This window comes from Zalophus californianus, chromosome 6 (assembly GCF_009762305.2).
Source record: "Zalophus californianus isolate mZalCal1 chromosome 6, mZalCal1.pri.v2, whole genome shotgun sequence".
Taxonomy (NCBI): domain Eukaryota; kingdom Metazoa; phylum Chordata; class Mammalia; order Carnivora; family Otariidae; genus Zalophus; species Zalophus californianus.
In genome coordinates this window covers 21,669,755-21,693,212 of record NC_045600.1, presented here as the reverse complement: position 1 = coordinate 21,693,212, position 23,458 = coordinate 21,669,755, and the positions used below count along the sequence as shown (strand labels likewise).

General features: G+C 37.0%; 1 protein-coding gene across 12 annotated transcripts in view; it reads right to left on the bottom strand.

Annotated features, from left to right (window-relative positions):
* Positions 1-23,458, bottom strand: part of CEP128 (centrosomal protein 128) — a 393,596-nt gene that overhangs the window by 225,675 nt on the left and 144,463 nt on the right. For all 12 annotated transcript variants that reach the window (XR_003516054.2, XR_003516053.2, XM_027572708.2 and 9 more), the window contains 2 exons: positions 11,075-11,251; positions 6,579-6,638 (listed from right to left, as the gene is read on the bottom strand). Coding sequence is in view for 10 of the 12 variants with exons in the window: in XM_027572708.2 (XP_027428509.2) it covers positions 6,579-6,638; positions 11,075-11,251 (237 nt within the window). In the remaining 2 variants the exon portion in view is untranslated. The remainder of the gene's footprint in view (positions 1-6,578; positions 6,639-11,074; positions 11,252-23,458) is intronic.

Below are 23,458 nucleotides of genomic sequence, written 5' to 3'. Positions count from 1 at the left end.
AAGTAATTTGTTTTGTCCTAACAATAATCCCACTGGTTCTGGTAAAAGCAAAAGAGTAATAACACAAAATAATCTCTGAAACAAAGCATTAATAAGGTTTGATAATGTGTTATGGACTAACTGTGTCCCCCTCAGGTTTGTATGTTGAAGTCTTAATCCTCAGTGTGACTGTATCTGGAGATAGTGCCTTTAGGGAGGTAAGCAATAAAAGTTAAATGAGGTTACTACCACAGAGGGGCCCTAATCCTATAGGACTGGAGTCCTTATAAGAGGAAGAGACAGTGTGTCTCCTGACACTCCCAATCCTTCCAGGAATATTCCCAACCCCCCAAATGCCCCTCCCCCCACATGAAAGTGGCCATCTACAAGCCAGGAAGAGGCCTCACCAAAAACTGACCCTGGCACCTAGACCTTGGACATCTAGGCTCCAGAACTGTGAGAAAATAAATATCTGTTGTTTAAGCCTCCCAGTTTGTGGTATTTTATTATGGTGGCCCAAGCAGACTTATATATGACCTATGGCTTCAGTTTATTCCTATAAAGCCTTTAGTCCATCACCATATAAAAGTTAAAAATAGGTTATAGTTAAATGCTTGTTATGAATGGAATATGTAAGCAGAATATATTATTAATCCTACAAAACAAAATATCAACTTATGGAAATTTAATCAACCAATAGTCAATTAGGAGAATCAGTGTTTGTTAGAGAAACACCCAACATCTTTCATTGTCTTAGAGAAACAGCTTGGAATACAGTATAGGAATAACTTTACCAATTCCAAATAATAATTAGCTGACAAAGCTATTAATCACAGTGCAAACACCATTCTATTAACCACTCACAAGAGCATCTTAAAGATTACATAATAGGCTCATTTATTTAACTACATCAAGTACCGCTAAATAAACTAAAATAGAGAAAGCATTTCTAAATAAGGCACTTTTTACCTTCAGAGTTGACAGCTTGCAATTAGGTGGGAATAAGTATCTAGTAAAACCATCAAAATGATCTTTTTAATCTATAAGAATCCCCTAGCGAGATTTAGTGTAATATTATACTAAAATCATTAAGGAATGACTCAAAGCTAAAACCTAGAGAAACAGAAAATTTGAATAAAAAGATTATAGCTGATAGAGTTAGCAATTATATTAAAGCCCATAATTTTGCTGTTTTTAACTACTATACTTCCTTTGCCAAAACTCAAAAAACAATTTTGAGAGGAAATGTTTATAGAAGAACCAAAGGTAAAGAAGAGAATGGCATTCTTAAGAATGTGCCAGGCCACCAAAACAAAAATTAAACCAGAAGTACGAAATTCAAACCCGAAGCAACCTCAAAATATAATTCTTTTAATAATATTCTCCATTTTTCTACATAGTTATGAATACAATTCAAGAAGAAAGAAAAAATATCTCCATAATAAAAGTACATATTTAAAAATACAAAATACTTTTTTTTTCAGTTAAACTGAATGTGTTCCATGCACACAATCTAAAGTATCTTTCCAACAAATGAATCAAGATACCTGAGTTTTGTATCTCATTTTGAGGTCTACACTGGAAGAATAAAATACTAGATGATTATTCATATCCTTCAATAAGAATTAAATACACTGGGTCTAATACTTCTCACACAATGACTGTTGTAAAAAGTCTGTACCACTAAAAAGACAATATGCATAAAAGTAAGATTTATATTCAAATGTAGATTACACAGCCAATGGAAAGAAACACTGACACAGAATTCAGAGACCCAGGTTCTAAACCCTTCTCAGTAACTAATTAGCTTTAGGTCCTCAGGTAAATCTCACAATTCCCAGAGCCTTCTCAAAGTTCAACTACGTGATCTCCAAAGCTACTTCAGTTACAATATTCCAAAAATGGCAAGGAAAGGCAACACCTAGAACACATTATACCATTAAAAGTATGAGCCCTCGGGATGATACCAAATGGAGTAATAAAGGAAAATCCCCAACTAATTTAGAAGTGTATTTCTTATCTATGTAATCTTTAAAGTTTACAGTTCTGATCAAATGAAACAATATTTGAGAGTTAATAAATTTACTGAAATCTAAACTGCTTGCTATTTATTCTTTGGTGATATTCAAACTGAGGAAGTAATTTGAGTAGACAAATGTAGTATTCCTAATATAATTACTCTTTTTTAAAAACATTTTTATTGGGCGCCTGGGTGGCTCAGTTGGTTGAGCGACTGCCTTCGGCTCAGGTCATGATCCTGGAGTCCCGGGATCGAGTCCCGCATCGGGCTCCCTGCTCGGCAGGGAGTCTGCTTCTCCCTCTGACCCTCCCCCCTCTCGTGCTCTCTATCTCATTCTCTCTCTCAAATAAATAAATAAAATCTTTAAAAAATAAAAAAAATAAAAAAATTTTTATTGATCATTTAGGTAGGTATTATGGTACGTGCTCAAGATGTAATGAGGAACAGGTTAGACACAGGTCTTCCCTCATGAAGCTTGCACATTAAAAAAAAAGAGAGGAGAATAAATGGGATAAAGGTGAAGAAGGAAGAGATCTTTACAGCCAAAGAGGCATATAAATTTACCTTTTTGTATCTTGAGGAATTAATAGATACTGGACTTCCCAAATTAAATGTGTTCTGTAAACAACAGAGCACTCAGGATCCTGCCTTGTGCTAAAGAGCAGTTCGACACCAGCTTTTCTTTTATTTGTATCACAAAATGATACCTTAAGATCTGGGATCAACAGTGATACTCTCTATTATTGTCATTCCATCCTGAGAGTGCCTGCCTGCTCTAGATTTGAAATTTGTCCACATTTTCTGGGAAGGAACGTCTTTGCTACTTCTTGTTTCTTTTCATGATTTGAACCTAAACTCTCATCTCTGCCTCTGACCCAGCTTCTCTTTGGGGCTTTCTGTCCAAATAGGACTTTCTAAATATCAATTGCAGGCTGACAACTCTTCCAATACTTCTTCTAGTTAGCCTAACTAGGACTCTGTATGCCCACCTATTCAGAAACCAAACTTTGAGAGAGTATCTTCTAGTTTGTCTTGAAAATCCTAGACATCCCCTTCTCTATCACTCCGTCTGACATAACATTAAGCATCTCTTGTGTATTGTCACCAAAACATTACTTCAGTCTGTCCCTTCCTCTGAATCTCTACGATTTCCTTAGTTTATGGATTTTCACCCCAGAGATGTTGGTCTCATCCAAAGACCTCTTAACTGGTCTCCCTTGTCTTTGGTCTTCCCAGCTCTAATCCACCTTTCACATCGCTATCAGAGTAATGCTTCTGAAATATGAATGAGTAAATCAGTATCCTGTTCAAATCTCCTTTGTGGTTCCCCCCTAAATGTAGAACTGAACTTAACCTTTTTAAATGGCATACAATGCTCTTCTTGGTGGACCTATTCTCTACCTCTTTCTAGAGCCTCATCCCTGCCATTCTCTGTCTCACACTTTCATACTGTAGTACTGCCAAATCACTTGGGGTTTCTTTGTATTCATCATGCTGTTTCTCTTCCGTACCATTCCTACAATTGTTTACTCTGCACACATGGTCTTTCCTCTTTATCTGGCCAGCTTTAATATTCATCTGAGATATCAGACCCCATGACAGCTTCTGCACACCTGTATCACAGCTCTTTTTTTTTTTCCTAAAGATTTTATTTATTTATTTGAGAGAGAGAGTACAAGCTGGGGAGAGAGAGAGAGGGAGAAGGAGAAGCAGACTCCCCACTAAGCAGGGAGCCCGATGTGGGGCTCAATCCCAGGACCCTGTGATCACGACCTGAGCTGAAGGCAGACACTTAACCGCCTGAGCCACCCAGGCACCCCTGTATCACAGCTCTTATAGATAATATTGAAATTATATATGTGTCGGCTTTTTTAGAGAAAAAAATATTCCTCAAGAGGAAAGATCATGCCAAATTCATTATTATGCCCACAGCATGTAATATAGTGTGTGGGACATGGTAGCTACTCAGAAAATTCTCTGTTAAACTGAATAAATTTGGCCTCCAAATGCCTTGTTGGGATTTATGACAAAAACAAATCCCTGATCTATGGGAACTGCTTGCCTAGTATTCCTTAATGACTATCTCAATTCTCTTCCTCCCTTTAATGTATTGTTCTTACCATTCTTTGCTTATTTTATCTATGAGCCTGGCCCAACTCTTAGCTGGACTTCGTATTTATATTATGTGACCAATGCCAACAAAGCAACACTGACACTATCCTCACCCAATCCTCTAGTTCTTTCAGTTCTATCCAGTTCTTCCAGTTCAATCCTTCTAGTTCTTCTGTTAACACTAACAGAAGAAATTCATTTGGCAGATTTATGAAAACAATTACTAAATGCCCTGAGAGGTCCTTCTAATACTGCAAAATGTCAGCATGGACTAGCTGAATAGCAATTCTACTTTCCATATAGTTTTTGTTCTCTGATTTCAGATCTTATCTTCAATACTTATAGAGCTGTCCAGTCATAGTTCACGGGAATTACAGTATTGTAGCCCATCAATAACCTAAACCATCTTTCTAGCAAATAGATTAAATTCCTCCTTAGTCAGTTGGTCAGTGTGGTATTGCTTATCATGACCCTTTCACACTATAGAGGAACACTTGTCTCATGCAGTATTAAAACTCGTCTGATCACAAGTTCAATCCCATTAAATGATAAGGGAAAACTGCTCACCAGCTCCCAAATTAAAGAGCTATGATTAAGAGTCATCTCTGGCTCTCACAATTTAACTGAACAACAGCAGTGAAAGCTTTCTGTTCAGAAATGATAAAGATTTTAACTTAAAAGAAAATTCCAAGTACACTGCTCTTGTTGTCACAATTGAGGAGTTGGGAAAAAGAAAAAAGAGAAATGCTTTATTAATGAACAACAAAAGTTTCTAGCCCAAAATTTCTGAGACAGCAAAACATGTATTTCTAAATTTCCTATGCAGGTGGCATAAATACAAGTTTGCATTTGGTTTTATCGAAATGGTTAGGAATGAACAGCATCGCTGTACTTAACATAGGAGGAAAATTTAACAAGGTTGTGTAAATTTCAATAGTCAACCATAACGCTATTCGTTTCTTATTAAGATTTTTTTAAAGAGGTTTCTTTAATGCACAGCTGGCCTTCAAAGGTGAACCCTGTCTTTCCCCACCACCTCCCACCTGTACCTTACTCATCAAGCTCAGGGCATTATCTGTGTTCACTCAGATATTCTTAACTTCTTGCCATTATTATACCTATAATTAGCCAACTAGAGAACTTCTGCATATTTTTTGTATGATCAAGTTTCAATACATTTTTGCAGAAACCTTCTGTAACATGCTGGTAGCACCATACCCTCTTATCTCCTAGCACAGATGTCACAGTCAGTTCTTCCTCTTGTGTTTCCTTGTCAATGTTTATATATTTTTATAACAATATAACACACCTTAAGGATTTTAAAAATTTGTATACATTTCCATTTTCCTTATTAATTTCCATGGCTTGCTAACACTTATACCCCTCATGTCTATACACAAAAACAGTATGCAGTCAATAAATCTTGGCTGAATGAAAACTTTAGACAGTAATACACACAATGGTAAGAATATTAATTGTGAGTCTAACATGCAATCCATTTTCCCATTCTTTATACGGCACTGGAAAAGTCACATACCTTTTCTAAAAACCTCACTTTTCTCGTATTTTTAAATTATGATACGGGACAAACTTAAGAGTTCTTTCTTACAATAAAATCCTAAGTTGGACCACAATTGTTCAGGTTTATAGTACAGTTGGTTTTCTTATAGAATTTAAATGGGATAGAAGATTTTTCACTTTAGCATCTCAAAGCTGAAAAAACTAGTTTAAGAAGGAATACAAATGCTTAAGTGTCAATACTTGGATAGACACCTACATCTTATATGGTCATAATTTTCTATATATTTTAATTAAGGAATTTCCAAGTTCATCTGATATATGAGAATAGCTGGTGATCATCCCACAGTGCAGAGGAATCTTCCTGCTAAAATTAGCAAATTGTTCGATTTTACTTAGATTTGCTTACCTGCCCTTTAAATTTAAATCACCAAAGAACCACGAAGCAAGAAAGTTATCTTCAGAACATAAAGTTTACCCTTCCCATTTTGCAGGTGAAGAAACAAGATATCCAGAGAAATGAAGGGATTTGTTTGAGCCACACAGAGATTTGGTAGGCTTTGAGCTTACCTCCAGGAACTAAAATATATTAAGTATCTATGTGTAAATAAAGGTTGGTTATATCTGCCTGGACCTTTATACACTTCCCGAGACATTGCCCATCCCAAGGAAAAGGCAGAAGAATTTGTCTGACAATCTAGTTTTGATATTTCAACAGTTTTACCTTCCTTTATTTTCCCATTCTGTGAACTATAGTCCTATATAGTTAAGCTAATTTTTTAAATGTTAAATTAAAGGAACATGGAGGTTTCTTAAATGCATGACAATGATATCTTCCTCAAAACAGCTCCGTATGTTCTGTTCTATAACAAAATGTATGGCTGGCCCAAATAGGACACCTTGAAAGTCATAAATATTATGGTAATTTTAGGACTTAAAGATAAATTACCTTGCTTTCTGCTAACCAGCGATGTGGGTCATAGTTAATATCAGGACTAGATGAGAAAACCTACAAAAGGAAATAGTCTATTAGAAGTAGAATTTTTTCTGAAATAAATTTACATAAGTGAAATTCTTCACCATAATATCCAAAAGTTTAGTCCCTAAATTTAAAGGTTTAAAAAGAAAAAAGTTCATATCAAGTACCCAACCAATTCCAAACCACCATTTATCTAGTATGTCTACTTAAGTACACATGTATGTATGTATATATGTATGCACTGACAGTAAATATTTAGCACAAATACAGAGACAGGAATCAACTCCCAAGTGTTACCATTGCTAGAATCTCTGAAGGCTGATTCCAAGGATTTCTGGCAAGCAGCCTCAATTAAACCAGTGTACTTCATTTTTGTTTCTTTGCCTCAGTCTTGTTTCACATAATATATTTCACAGTGGGTTAGATGTAATTACACGAAACTTAATTCTTTGTCTCATTTATCCTTCTTTAATTTCATACTATGAGGGCCATTTTGTCTCATTAATGGTTGTGTAGAACTGACAGAAACTAATCAACATGACTTTGTGCAAACATTGCTTTATATTTCATGATGGTAACAAAACCCTACAATAATTAGGTTGTCTATATCAGCTGCCTTGATTTCCTCACACCAACTCATTTATAAAATCCTTTGCCATCTGGTTCTGCCTTATTACTAATAAAACGGTGCTCAAAGATTGTCACTGACTTTATGATTGCAAACACAAAATTTTTTCTCAGTTCCTATTTTCTTTGAAACAGGTGCTACGTGTGATATTTTTACAGGTCTCCTCTCTAGAAACTTCCTGCTTAAAAATACCCTATCCCTTTGCAAGAGATGTCTATTTCTATTCTCAAATATTTCCATACTTCCTGATGTGTGTGCACATCACTCCCCCAAGGAATATCACTAGGTAATTCATTTAGACACATGATGAATACATGATGCTGACCATATGCCATAAACAAGAGTGCTATATTCTTATATCCAACTTTTTTCTCCTCCACTTTTCTCACCATCCAAATCTCACCAACTCTCATGCCTCCCTGACTTCAGTGAAATCTTGCCTCTAGTTCATAGTGTTTTCTTCCTCTTTAAATTCTGCTTTTTGTAAGCATCTATTTGTCAATGATTGTCACTGATTGATATGTTTTTATTGTTCTTTTCCATTCATCTGTGTGATAGTTTTCAATTAAAACTTCAGTGACCTAAGATCGAGTGTTCAAGATTAAAGTCTAAAATAATTTGATAGGTGTATAAGTAATGTTCATATTTTGTGATTTTTTTTTACAAATTTATATATAGTTTAGTGTTTAAGAGAACAGCCTTGTCCACTTACAAGTGGTGTGACTTAATTTCTCTAAGCTGCAGATTATCATCTATAAAGTAGACAAACTGCCTCATAAGGCCAAAGTATAAATTAAATAAAATGAGGGTTAGCACAATGTCTGGCGCATAGAACACTATTATTACTACTAATTGCATATAAAGATGTCATCATCAGGAAAGAGACTTCAAGGTCTCTTGTGACAAGAGCACTGTAACAACAATTTGTCATAAAAAGTTAAAAGAAACAGGGGCGCCTGGGTGGCTCAGTCAGTTAGGCATCTGCCTTTGGCTCAGGTCATGATCCCAGAGTCCTGGGATAGAGCCCCATGTCTGCTCCCTGTTCTGCAGGGAGTCTGCTTCTCCCCCTGCCCCTCCCCTACCACTTGTTCTCATCCTCTCTCTCTCTCTCCCTCCCTAAAATACTTTTTTAAAAAAGTTAAAAGATATATATACATATACAAATATATATGAATATATGACCAAAAAAAAGGACACTACATAATAATGTTAGCTAGCATTAGTTGAGTATTCACTAAGTGCAAGATATTTCACTCCATAATATGCACCTTATGTTATCTTATTCTACTTTATCCTCAAAATAAGCCAACTTATAAATGGAACATGCATTCTTAGAAGAGAAATTACATAACTTGTCCAAGGTCATACATCAGCAATTTGGAGAGATGCAATTTGAGCCTACATCTGTCTTGATCCAAGCCTATCCTCTTTATTAAGCTCTACAAATGAGTGAATACTCAGACCAAGTGTTATGCGAAAAGCTCTTCGATTATCAAAGATTGGTCTGTGAAAATGATGTAACTTTAATTCAGACACTTTCCTAATTGTTTTATAATAGTGGTGACTCATTAAGTGTTTGTCCTTAAGTTTTCAAACACTACATGCATTTACTAAAGTGGAATAAGTAATAAATATGGTAGCTGGAGAAAGAAAAAGGTAATTAGAAATAATATCAATACTCCCAAGGGACTTTTCTCAGGCTCATTCCTTACATATCTATTATCCAATTCATATCATAGCTGTCACTCTCTACATAAAATGGCTAAAAACTTTCATCAGCAATATATCAAAATCAACAAATGACAAAGAATAATTGTAATTATTCCATTTTTTAAAACATTTTATAAGGACCACCACTCTCCCTTAGATCTCTGAACTATAAAGCATAGAATCAATTTTGTTTTAACAACACCTTGGGTGGTTTATTTGAGGTGAGAGCAAATGTTACATTCTTCGGTATTCATTTTTTTCCCCCAAGTTTATAGGAAGGTTAACAACAGAAGTTACTAATAGAAAGAGACCTACAATGAAAAAAGTGTACTCTAAACAAAACAACAACAACAAAAAACCTTAATAGAATTTCCATTCTTTTAGATTTACTTTCCACCCATCACTTGGATTGAATGTCTTTCTCTAGGGGAAGAGGTGTAAAAACCCATTACCAAAGTCACTGCATTCCTGAAAGCCTATTATAAAATAGGGTGCTTTTTGTAATATGTTGGAAGAATAATTTGTGCCTCAAAAAGAAATAAAATATTTAAGCAATCTGCTATCTACCCACTATATTTTAGCCTGTAACTGCCCATAACAAAGTTTATATAACAAAGTTTATATATCTTATAGCATGATCCAAATGATACCATTTCTACGTCTCTATCTGATTGAAAATAAGCCATCCTGAGGCAAATACTTAAATGTAGAATAAAGATTTCATTGTTAATATATGCTTCTTTTAGATGAAATTACGATCTTAAGGCCACACGTCCTTTAAATATAAGTAAACATGACAAGTCTTAAATAAAAAAAGCAGCAGCAGACAGGAAAAAGAATAAACCATCATTATAACAGGTCCTAAAACAAAACTGAGTTTTTCCTCTAAAGCCAGTTACTTCTCATATTTGGCTCACAGTCCTCTCAAAATGACATCTGAGCCTTTTTAAAAATGTAGATAGGAATACATTGTAGAAATTCCATCACCTTCACCAAATTCTACTCATTGAGATATTTCTGTTAAAGGTGAATCCTAAGATACCTTGCACTGCAAGAGTAGTAATATAGTTCTATTTTCTTTAAAACACCACATTAAAAAAAAAAAAGAAAAGAATAAGAAAGAAAGAAGAGCAGGAAAAAAAGAGGAGAAAGCAGCATGAAAAACAAAAAGAGAAGATCATTTTATATGAGGAAAAACATAAATGACAAAATAAAAAGAAGAAACACCTGAAAAGTATTAAAAACTAAGTAGCCCTTAGGCATAACACTAAAATTTGAGTCCTGTCATCTCATCACATGAAATAAATACAGGGTAAATGATGGCTAAGTGTTATGGTCCCACTGTACCGAAGCAATGCAATGCAACATAGCAGTACTACAAAACCTAGACTGAAGGAGGTGCTTGCCTTCAAGGAATTAAAAACATTCCTGATCAATTCTGTTTTTATTTCTCATTTCATTAGAACTATAAATTGGATAGCAATATTCTGTTTTAAAGATAGAAAAACTCACTTGAGTATAATCTGTCTGAACAGGGAAGGCAAATAGCATAGGGGTCATGTGTTTAAGCTCCAGAGTTAGATTACCAAGGTCTAAAGTCCTGGTTTTAGCATTTAACTAGATACATGGCCAGAGGCAAGTTACTTAATCTCCCCAAGTCTTGCTTTCTCTTGTCTAAAATGAATTTAATCAGAGTACCTAAAGGACAGGGTAGTTTTAGGCGTTAAGGGAGAGAATCCTACACCGTAGCTACCACAGTACCTATATAATTAGTACTCAATAGATATTAGCCATTAATACACTAACAACAACAAAAATGGCCTGTGATAACGAAAACCCAGGCCTCTTGACTCCAAGGATACTTTTTCCGTCAGAACTACTGCCTCTCTCATAAGACATTTTCTTTTACAGAGTGAGATAGAGGCAATTCAATGAATTAATGGTACACTTTCTCTCCCAGGACCGTGCAATAGATACAGTATCCCGTTCTAAACAATGCAAGATGTTATTTTGTTTCATAAAACTTTCCAGAATAAAAATGTGACTACCATGTAACTATGCATTAAAATCTTATTATAATTATATATTAGGAAACTAACTGAAAGGCACAATGAGAACTCATAATTACTTTCAATTTCTCCATTGAGTCCCTGGAGAAGGTTTTACAAGCTGCATCAATTTCCTTTCCTATGACACCAAGAATGGATTCCTGTTCAGTCTCCAGGCAAAGAAGTTGATCCTTGAGCTGCAATCTGGCCTCTTCCATCCTCCTTAAGTGCTCTTCCTCATTGCTTATATGCTTTTCCTAAAACATCGATAAAAAGAACAGAAGTTAATTATTAAGTAAAGGCAAGAAACACTTGTAATATCTGTACAACCAACACAAAGGAGTGCAGTAGAAAACAGATCTGACCCTGTCAATCTCCTTACTTCACTAAAATAAAACGTTTTGCCCACTCATCAACTGAGGTCAAGTTACAGAGAATTCGGAAAAAGGGCACTGAAGGAACTGAGTGAGTGGATACTTGGCAAAGAAAATTAAAGTAATTCTGTAACCAAACGAAAATGAAGTTAAAAAATCCTTTACATTTTAATAACATAATGCCATTAATGGACTGGAGGGTAAAAGCTGATGCCACGAACAGACTTTGAGCTTTCAATAAATATTAGTGAAACACTAGCAAAAGTAAAATATAAAATAAGATTATGTTAGTTTCTTCATTTCAGAAAAAAATACCTATTACTAACTTATCTCATCAAAACATAGGTTTTAAAAAGTCTAAGTTTTCAAACGCAGTCATACTGCATAAATGCTTTGAGTCATGTAAATTTGATAAAAGCAAGAGGGAGGTACGTCTCAAGTAAGCAAATATATTTAATGAAAAGAGGTTTCTAAGAATCCTTTAAGAGATTACAAAGACTTGGGGCCCCCCTCTAGGCAAAGTCAGTCTCAATCATGATTGCACAATTTCATTACTAGAGAAATTCTAGTGGTGTAGCACAGACCTGAAAGAAAGTAACAGAATCACTAGAATTATAAACAATGGCCCCAAAAGTCACAATGGCTGGCTAGCTATGATTTCACTCATTACACAGTAATCTGATCATTCTTTACCTACCCTTGAAATTAAAATAATAAAGAAATCCATCCACTCAATTAAAGTTAATCATGAAAGGAAAGGTAGCATTTTAGCAGAATTACACAAGATATTTCCTTTCAACTCAAATTACTTTAAAAAATGAACGAAACACCCTCTGCCCAAAAGAAGAGAGCCCTTTCACAAACTGTCTTCTATCCTTCCCTCCAGCTTCCACCTCCTTCCCACTCTGTCATGTCAACTACTTGCAGCTTCTCAAATATGCCTTCATATGTCTCTCCAATCACATCTGATGTGTACAACATTGCCTGAAACTGCACTATTTGAAAATGGGGCTGGTAGCTAAGAGACAGCGTTTATCTTGATGACTATATCCTTCCGGTCTGAATCTCAGCTTGGTAAACTTAGGAACTGGATCTTCTTTCCCCTTTGGTACCCTGAGTGGAGTCCTCTTTCAGCAAAAGAGTAACATTAAGCTCACAAGAGACTAATGTACAAACTAGAATGGCACTCAATTAACTACATCAGTTTACAATGAGAACCATAACTGCCATATGGATCAGAATGTTCGTGTCAGCATAACCAGTACATTTTCTCCCTGCAGACCAATCTGGATGGGAAGGCAAATTATAATCAGAATGTTGCTTAATGAATAGGAAACTGGAGCGAGGGGAGTTTGTTTTATGAAACAATGTGTAAATGGCATCACGCTAATGGCAGCCTGGTGTGTCCATTGACACATCAGGGATTAACAAACCACAGTAACAAGTGTTCCATTCTCCTGGGCAGTGTTTGGATGGAGACTGAAGTACATCTCCCTAACTTTCTCCTTTGTTCACATTGTTTCTGTCCAAACTCTCCCTCCTGACTGATAAGGCATCTCTTTAGAGATACTGATATCTTCACAGAGTCTTACTCTCATCTAGGAATCTTTCTGAAAAATTAACATCCTGGCTCTGAACAACATTTGATGATTTTAAAGCTTAGTTACTAGAAAGCAACCTTCCTGTCAAGTCCCTAGGTGAGGATACTTGCCTGTATGTACTGTTGGCTAGGTACCTACCACCTATACTTCCTATCCTTCAAAATTTATCCTTCAAGACTTAGTCTCCTTCCCTTAATGATTTCCCAAAGCAGAATGTTCCCAGAGCATATTGTGTATATCACAGTTTTAAATATATATATATCAAGCAGTGATATAATTGTTTTTCACCAGCCTCCCTCAATAAACTGACAATTTCGGGAGCCTGCAAAACATGCTTATAATCATCTTTAAACTCCCCAAATTTGTTGAATAAGTGACTTAAAGTTTTTCAAAGACTCAAATTCAACACTGGAAAGATCATTTCATCAATGACCATGCAGATCTATATACACTCAGAAGCTACTGAGGTGTGTTTGGATGTTCCTTCTATGGATACAAAGACCTACAGACTGCTGCTGTATTCTCACTGTTGTTGAGATTAATAAATACTCTACTGAGGTTACTGAAGTATTTTAAGGACAACTGATGATATTCTAAACCCAGGCAATTCACACTGATGTTCTAACTGTTCTTTCTTTTCCCATTTCCCTCAGAGCTAGCTTTCTTCTATCCACTATCAGTTTTCTGTGCTATCACTTGACTTATCAATAATAAGACAAAACTATTTCTATATTTTGATATTCCTAAAAATGTTGATATTGTCAGAAAAGGCTCTATAAATTCAATCTCTTTAGCAAAGACTGAAAACTTATTATCCACTTCACTATCTTTTGTGGCATAGTCTGCAGGCCATGTCTAACTGACCTCCCTTTGAAGTAAAACTCACAGAACTATGAACGCACATGGACTTTTGGGATCAGTAGGTTTAACTACCTATTATTCTTTCAAGAATCCTTTCTTTGACATTTCCAACAAATGGTCATCCAACCCCCTACGTGACCAGCTCTAGTTTCAATGAATAAAACACTTGACAAAACTATAACATCTTTTCATTTGTCCACGTGCTATACTCAAGAATTAAAGTGACTAGAGGGAGGAGCAAGATGGCAGAGTAGTAGGAGACCTAAATTTCCTTTGGTCCCAGGAATTCAGCTAAATAGGGATCAAACCATTCTGAACACCTACAAATTCAACAGGAGATCAAAGAAAAGAATAGCAGCAACTCTCTGAAAAGAAAAGCGAACACTTTCTGGAAGGTAGGACGTGCGCAGAAGTGAATCCAAGGCGATATTCGGGTGGATAGACGGCGGGGGAGGGGGCCTCCGTCATCCCCTACTGGCAAGTGATAGAGCTGCAGAGCACAAAATCGTAACTTTTAGAAGTCGGCTCCGATGACGGAGGTCGCTACAGTGGCTAGGCAGGGGGTGGAACCCTCGCTGAGACAATGTGGTCTCAGGACCCTCAGGGTCACAGAAAGACCAGGGGTGCCTAAGTGCGGCAGAGCTCCCAGGTATCGGAGCGGGGAAGCCGGCTGCAGAGATGGAGCTGAGGAGTGGGCTCGCAGCTCAGGGTTGCCATAAACCGTGATCCCCCGCACAGTCGGGCCACCGCTCTTCCAGCAGAGACCAAACAAGTGGCAGATCCGGGGAGAATCCCCTTCCTCTTCTGGGAGAGGTGGTGCGGGAGCGCACCGCAGGGATCTGCTGGGTTTGAAGACTCCACACCGAATCGGGTGCCAGAGATAGAAATGCTCAGTCACAGGCCGGGTGAGCACAGAGTGTGGCCGGAGACCAGGGAGACAGGAGTGACTGACTGCTTTTCTGGTGGGCTCACTGAGGAGTGAGGCCCAGAGGTCTCGGCTCCTCTGGGGTGGATACTGGGAGGCCGCCATTTTGACTCCCATCCTCCAAAGCTGTATGGAAAGCTTGCAAGGAACAAAAGCTCCCGAGAGCAAACCTGACCAGATTACTCAGCCTGCCCCCGGGGAAGGGCGGGGCAATTCTGCCTCTGCAAAGACATTTGAGAACCACCGCAACAGGCCCCTCCCCCAGAAGATCAGCAAGAACAGCCAGCCAAGACCAAGCTTACTGATCAATGAGAATGGCAGAACTCCAGCACTAAGGGAATACAGAACATAGAATTCATGGCTTTTTTCCCATGATTCTTTAGTTTTTCGAAGTTAATTTCTTTAATTTCTTTTTCTTCTTTTCCTATTTTTTTGGAATTTTTCTTTTTCCCTTTTTCAGCATCTTATCAATCCCTTTTTTAAAAAAAATATTTTTATTTTTCATTTTTAGAGTCATAGTCTATCCCTTCATTGTAGTTAACCTTATTTTTGGTATATATATATATATATCAGTTCTTCTCTCCTTAAAATTCTGGGATACAGTTTCTTCTAACAGACCAAAATATACCCTGAATCTCTAGTGTATGGATTTGTTCTAGGCTCCTACCTGATCACATCCTCTCCCCTCCCCCTTTTTAAAATTTCTTTTCTTTCTTTTTTCAACCAACTTCTTATCAATTCCTTTTATAAAATCTTTTATAATATTCGTCTTTACAATCATATTCTATCCCCCATCGTATTTACCCTAATTTTTGTACATATATTTTTCTTTCTTTAAAATACTGGGAGGCAGTTTCTTCTAAAGGACTAAAATACGCCCAAAATCTAGTGCATGACACTGATCTATTCACCAGCCCGATCGTATTTGATCATATTTTTTTTTCTTTTTTCTTTCTTTCCCTTTCTTTTCCCCAGTTTCAGATCTCTTCTGATTTGTTAGTGTATATTTTTCTGGGGCAGTTGTTACCCTGTTAGCATTTTGTTCCCTCATTCATCTGTTCTCCTTTGGACAACATGACAAGATGGAAAAACTCACCTCAATAAAAAGAACAAGTGGCAGTACTGACTGCAGGGACCTAATCAATACGGACATTAGTAAGATGTCACAACTAGAGTTCAGAATGATGATTGTAAAGATACTAGCCGGGCTTGATAAAAGCATGGAGGATACTAGAGAAATCCTTTCTGGAGAAATAAAAGAACTAAAATCTAACCAAGTCAAAATCAAAAAGGCAATTAATGAGGTACAATCAAAAATGGAGGCTCTAACTACTACGATAAATGAGGCAGAAGAGAGAATTATTGATATAGAAGACCAAATGTTGGAGAATAAAGAATCTAAGAAAAAGAAATAAACAACTACTATATCACAAGGGCAGAATTCAAGAGATAAGAGATACCATAAGAAGAAACAATATTAGAATAACTGGGATCCCAGAAGAAGAAAGAGAGGGGCAGAAGGTATATTGGAGCAAATTACAGCACAGAACTTCCCTAATGTGGGGAAGAAAACAGGCATCAAAATCCAGGAGGCACAGAGAACCCCCCTCAAAAATCACTAAAAATAGGTCAATACCCCGACACCTAACAGTAAAACTTACAAGTCTTAACAAAGAGAAAACGCTGAAAGCAGCTCAGGACAAGAGGTCTGTAACCTACAATGGCAGAAACATTAGATTGGCAACAGACCTATCCACAGACACCTGGCAAGCGAGAAAGGACTGGCATGATATATTTAGAACACTAAACGAGAAAAACAGGCAGCAAAGAATACTATACCCAGCTAGGCTGTCATCGAAAATAGAAGGAGAGATAAAAAGCTTCCAGGATAAACAGAAACTAAAAGAATTTGCAAACATGAAACCAGCCCCACAAGAAATATTGAAAGGGGTCCTCTAAGCAAAGAGAGAGCCTAAAAGTAACATAGACCAGAAAGGAACAGAGACAATATACAGTGACAGTCACCTTACAGGCAATACAATGGTACCAAATTCATATCTTTCAATAGTTACCCTGAATGTAAACGGACTAAATGCCCCAATCAAGACACAGGCTATCAGATTGGATTAAAAAACAAGACCCATCGATATGCTGTCTGCAAGAGACTCATTTTAGACCCAAAGACACCCCCAGATTGAAAGCGAGGGGGTGGAAAACCATTTACCATGCTAATGGACACCAAAAGAAAGCTGGGGTGGCAATCCTTATATTAGATAAATTAGATTTTAAACCAAAGACTATAATAAGAGATGAGGAAGGACACTATATCCTACTTAAAGGGTCTATCCAACAGGAAGATCTAACAATTGCAAATATCTATGCCCCTAACATGGGAGCAGCCAATTATATAAGCCAATTAATAACAAAAGCCAAGAAACACATCAACAACAATAGTAGGGGACTTTAACACCCCCTCACTGAAATAGACAGATCATCTAAGCAAAAGATCAACAAGAAAATAAAGACTTCAAATGACACACTGGACCAAATGGACTTCACAGATCTATTCAAAACATTCCATCCCAAAGCAAAAGAATACACATTCTTCTCTAGTGCCCATGGAACATTCTCCAGAATAGATCACATCCTAGGTCACAAATCAGGTCTCAACTGGTACCAAAAGACTGGGTTCATTCCCTTCATATTTTTGGAACACAATGCTTTGAAACTAGAACTCAATCACAAGAAGAGAGAAAGAATCAAATACATGGAAGCTAAATAGCATCCTACTAAAGAATGAATGGGTCAACCAGGAAATTAAAGAAGAATTTAAAAAATTCATGGAAATCAATGAAAATGAAAACACAACTGTTCAAAATCTCTGGGATGCAGCAAAGGCAGTCCTAAGAGGAAAGTATACAGCAATACAAGCCTTTCTCAAGAAACAAGAAAGGTCTCAAATACACAACCTAACCCTACACCTAAAGGAGCTGGAGAAAGAACAGCAAATAGAGCCTAAACCCAGCAGGAGAAAAGAAATAATAAAGACCAGAGCAGAAATCAATGAAATAGAAACCAAAAGAACAGTAGAACAGATCAATGAAACTACTAGGAGCTGGTTCTTTGAAAGAATTAACAAGATTGATAAACCCCTGACCAGATTTATCAAAAAGAAAAGAGAAAGGACCCAAATCAATAAAATCATGAATGAAAGAGGAGAGATCACTACCAACACCAAAGAAATACAAACACTTATATGAACATATTAGGAGCAACTATATGCCAGCAAATTAGATAATCTGGAAGAAATGGATGCATTCCTAGAGATGTATGAACTACCAAAACTGAACCAGGAAGAAATAGAAAACCTGCACAGACCTATAACCACTAAGGATATTGAAGGAATAATCAAAAATCTCCCAAAAACAAGAGCCCAGGGCCAGATGGCTTCCCAGGGGAATTCTACCAAACATTTAAGGAATTAATACCTATTCTTCTGAAACTGTTCCAAAAAATAGAAATGGAAGGAAAACTTCCAAACTCATTTATTTTATGAGGCCAGCATTACCCTGATCTCAAAATCAGACAAAGACCCCATCAAAAAGAAGAATTATAGACCAATATCCCTGATGAACATGGATGCCAAAAGTCTCACCAAAATACTAGCCAATAGGATCTAACAGTACATTAAAAGGATTATTCACCATGACCAAGTGGGATTTATTCCTGGGCTGCAAGGTTGGTTCAACATCTGCAAATCAATCAATGTGATACAATATATTAATAAAAGAAAGAACAAGAATCATATGATCCTCTCAATAGATGCAGAAAAAGCATTTGACAAAGTACAGCATCCTTTCCTGATTAAAACTCTTCACAGTGTAGAGATAGAGGGTAAATACCTCAGTATCACAAAAGCCATCTATGAAAAACCCACAGCGAGTATCCATTCTTAATGGGGAAAAATTGAGAGCTTTCCCCTAAGGTCAGGAACATGGCAGGGATGTCCACTGTCACCACTGCTATTCAACATAGTACTAGAAGTCCTAGCCACAGCAATCAGACAACAAAAAGAAATAAAAGGCATCCAAATCAGCAAAGAAGAAGTCAAACTCTCACTCTTTGCAGATGATACTTTATGTGGAAAACCCAAAAGACTCCATCCGAAAACTGCTAGAACTCATACAGGAATTCAGTAAAGTGGGCAAGATATAAAATCAATGAACAAAAATCAGTTGCATTTCTATACACCAACAAGACTGAAGAAAGAGAAATTAAGGAGTCAATCCCATTTACAATTGCACCCCAAACTGTAAGATACCTAGGAATAAATCTAACCAAAGAGGCAAAGAATCTGTACTCAGAAAACTATAGACTACTCATGAAAGAAATTGAGAAAGATGCAAAGAAATGGAAAAACGTTCCATGCTCACGGATTGGAAGAATACTGTGAAGATGTCAATGCTACCTAGAGCAATCTACACATTTAATGCAATCCCCATCAAAACACCATAAATTTTTTCAAAGAAATGGAACAAGGAATCCTAAAATTTGTATGGAACCAGAAAAGACCCCAAATAGTCTGAGGAATGTTGAAAAAGAAAAGCAAAGCTGGTGGCATCACAATTCTGGACATCAAGCTCTGTTACAAAGCTGTCATCATCAAGACAGTATGGTACTGGCACAAAAACAGACACATAGATCCATGGAACAGAATAGAGAGCCCAGAAATGGACCCTCAACTCTATGGTCAACTAATTTTCGACAAAGCAGGAAAGAATGTCCAATGGAAAAAAAGGACAGTCTCTTCAACAAATGGTGTTGGGAAAATTGGATAGCCACATGCAGAAGAAAGAAACTGGACCATTTCCTTACACCACACACAAAAATAGACTCAAAATGGTGGAAAGACCTAAATGTGAGACAGGAGTCCATCAAAATCATAGAGGAGAACACAGGCAGCAACCTCTTTGACCTCAGCCGCAGCAATTTCTTCCTAGAAACATCACCAAAGGCAAGGGAAGCAAGGGCAAAAATGAACTACTGGGACTTCATCAAGATAAAGAGCTTTTTCACAGCAAAGCAAACAGTCAACAAAACCAAAGACAACCGACGGAATGGGAGAAGATATTTGCAAATGATATATCAGAGAAAGGGCTAGTATCCAAAATCTATAAAGAACTTACCAAACTCAACACCCAAAGAAAAAATAATCCTATCAAAAAATGGGCAAAAGAGATGAACATTTTTCCAAAGAGGACATCCAAATGGTCAACAGACACATGAAAAAGTGCTCAACATCGCCCGGCATCAGGGAAATCCAAATCAAAACCTCAATGAGATACCACCTCACACCAGTCAGAATGGTTAAAATTAACAAGTCAGGAAACGACAGATGTTGGCAAGGATGCGGAGAAAAGGGAACCCTCCTACACTGTTGGTGGGAATTCAAGCTGGTGCAGCCACTCTGGAAAACAGTACAGAGGTTCCTCAAAAGTTGAAAATAGAGCTACCATACGACCCAGCAATTGCACTACTGGGTATTTACCCCAAAGATATAAATGTAGTGATCCAAAGGGGTACATGCACCCCAATGTTTATAGCAGCAATGTCCACAATAGCCAAACTATGGAAAGAGCCAAGATGTCCATCGACAGATGAATGGATAAAGAAGATGTGGTATATATATACAATGGAATATTATGCAGCCATCAAAAAATGAAGTCTTGCCATTTGCAACTACGTGGTTCAAACTAGAGGGTACTATGCTAAGCGAAATAAGTCAATCAGAGAAAGACATGTATCATATGATCTCACTGACATGAGGAATTCTTAATCTTAGAAAACAAACTGAAGGTTGCTGGAGTGGTGGGGGGTGGGAGGGATGGGCAGCTGGGTGATAGACATTGGGGAAGGTATGTGCTATGGTGAGTGCTGTGAATTGTGTAAGACTGATGAGTCACAGACCTGTACCTCTGAAACAATACATTATATATTAAAAAAAAAAAAAACATAGTAGGAAGGGAAAAATGAAGGGGGGGGAATCAGAGGGGGAGACGAACCATGTGAGACTATGGACTCTGAGAAACAAACTGAGAGTTCTAGAGGGGAGGGGCCTGGGGGGATGGGTTAGCCTGGTGATGGGTATTTAAGAGGGCATGTATTGAATGGAGCACTGGGTGTTATACATAAACAATGAATCATGGAACACTACATCTAAAACTAATGATGTAATGTATGGTGATTAACAAAACATAATAAAATAAAATTTTTTTAAAAAGTGAATAAATGAATCCCCTACCCTTACTTAATTACATTCCAGGTAAATCCATGTTCTTTTATTTAACTAGGTTTCAGACAGTGCACCATACTTGTTCACCATCTGCGTGTGCTCCAAAACCTAAAATTTAGGAGTTAAGTAAGCTCTTCCATTCTCTACTTCTGTACCATTCTGTACTGACTTATTCACTCATTCAACAATTTTTATAGAAGGCCTACTATGGTAAGACAGTCTCCTGAGTACTACAGAGAGTGAATAATTAAGACTCCTGTCTTCATACAGCCAACAAGTATCTCCATGAAATGTCATCCCTTTTATTTTGCCTCATTCTTCTGGCTTGAGAATACCTACCTGAATACTAATTGCTCCCAATGAATTAGCGCTTTTTCTCCAGGTTTCATGTTTCAGAAATAGCTCTACAAATGGAACAAGCACAGCTAATTCTGGGGGAGAAATGGGAAACTGGCTGACATTAATCCAATCATCCTGTCTGATTTGAGGATATATGGATTAATAAGGGGAGATGATAATATTTAGGCACTATTATGACTATTCCCTGGTTTTCTAGTGAATTCAGAAGAAGTAATTCTACAAGATTAACCAAAAGCCATCATATTTCTATAGAACTAGAGATAGCTCAAGGTATTTTAGATACTATTTAGAAATATGGAAGCAAAAGCGGCTTTGTGGCACAATGGATAGGGCATTGGACTTCTAGAAACATGGAAGACACAGTTAGTCCAACTTCAATGTTTCAGCATGAATGGACACAAATGTGTATGTCTTGGGAACATAAAAGGAGCTTCTCTGTGGGGGAGAGGATGGGGTTAAATAGACAGATACAGATGGAGCTGACTATAGCAGTCTATATGATCCAAAAAGGAAGATATCCTAGACCATGACTAAGTTTGAGAAAGAATCTTAGAGAACAAACTCATCCCTAAATTCCACAAATGAGGAAACCAAAGTTCAGACAGACTAAATAACCGGACTAAAGTTAAAAAGGCCATAACCCATAACTTGAGTCCCCTGGCTCCTAAGTGCTCTCTATTAAAATGACAGATAAGTTCTTAAAATTGGAATTTAGAAAGCCAATGTGAAAAACTCAGGGAAGTTATCAGCCGGTTATGTGGGGACTAATACCGCCTTAAAGTAGAAAGAATAACAAAAAATACTTCTGAATGAACACAGTTACAAATGAAATATGTGACATATTGGGAAATTCAGAACAGACCACAAATTAAAAAAAAAAGAGAGAGAGGGAGAAAACATCAAGCATGCACAAGACTAAACTTCTAGGGGCTATCCGTCTAAACTGGAGATGTACCCTATGTACACATAAAATCTGCTCTTGGCATTTTTAATCAAAAAGTACACTAATCACACAGTAAGCAAGGTACAGTTCCATTGTCACGAGAGCAAAGATTTTATGAAGCTTCCATGTCAGGACAGGAAAGGCTTACACTGTTGACATTTGTGTCTAAAGTAAATAAAAAAAAAAATATTGCTCACAGTCTCATCAAACACGCATATGTGCGCATATACAATGTTGACTGGCTTCATCAATGGACCTGTAATTCAAAGGATGAGAAATGTTCCTCTAATTATATATTTATGTTGCACATTCTTTACAACTCAGAACATTCATTTTCCCAAAGGCTGTAAAGATTATAAGGAGACACGATCTTAACGGAAATAGAACTTCAATAAAACTAGAACATGTCCAAAACGTTATCTCCTTGGCAAAAGTTTATGAGATTCCTTCAATGTCTTAAGAGTCTCAGAAGAGCCACTTTATTTCCAATATGGGTGGTTACAGGACATGAAAACAGTTCTTCACATATCTAAAAAGAAAGAGTTTAGCAAATAAAGCACACTCACATGACTAAATAAATCATTAATACAAAGCTACTGCTATCCCTTTATTGAAAACTAACTTGAATAAGCAAGTATGACAGTATTTCAGCCCCAAGGCCATCTTTAATACATCAGCAGTGGGTGAGGGAGAGAGAGGGTGAGAGGCAGAGAGATCTCAAATCATATTAACGGTTGGAACTAAAACAAGTGTAATATAATTCAAAGTTACTGGAAGCATGGCATGTTGAAACTATAGACCAGCACATATCACAAAAAAGTTTTGAGAAAGAATATTTCTGTAACTCAAGATAACTGCTACGCCTAAGCCTTAAATCCAGGACACTAGCATTACAAGGCAAATTATGAAACTATCCTGAACAAAAATTGGATCTGTCTGGAAACCATTTATCTAACTCTCTAAAGAAAGCTCACATTACTTATGCCAACAGAGTTGACTCAGCTACAAGGAAGTTAAGTTACAATGAAATGCCAACCAAGGCAGAAACTGCAGAACAACTAAAAGAGAAGGATCTACTGTGCATATTACAGGGTATCTGAAAAGAGTT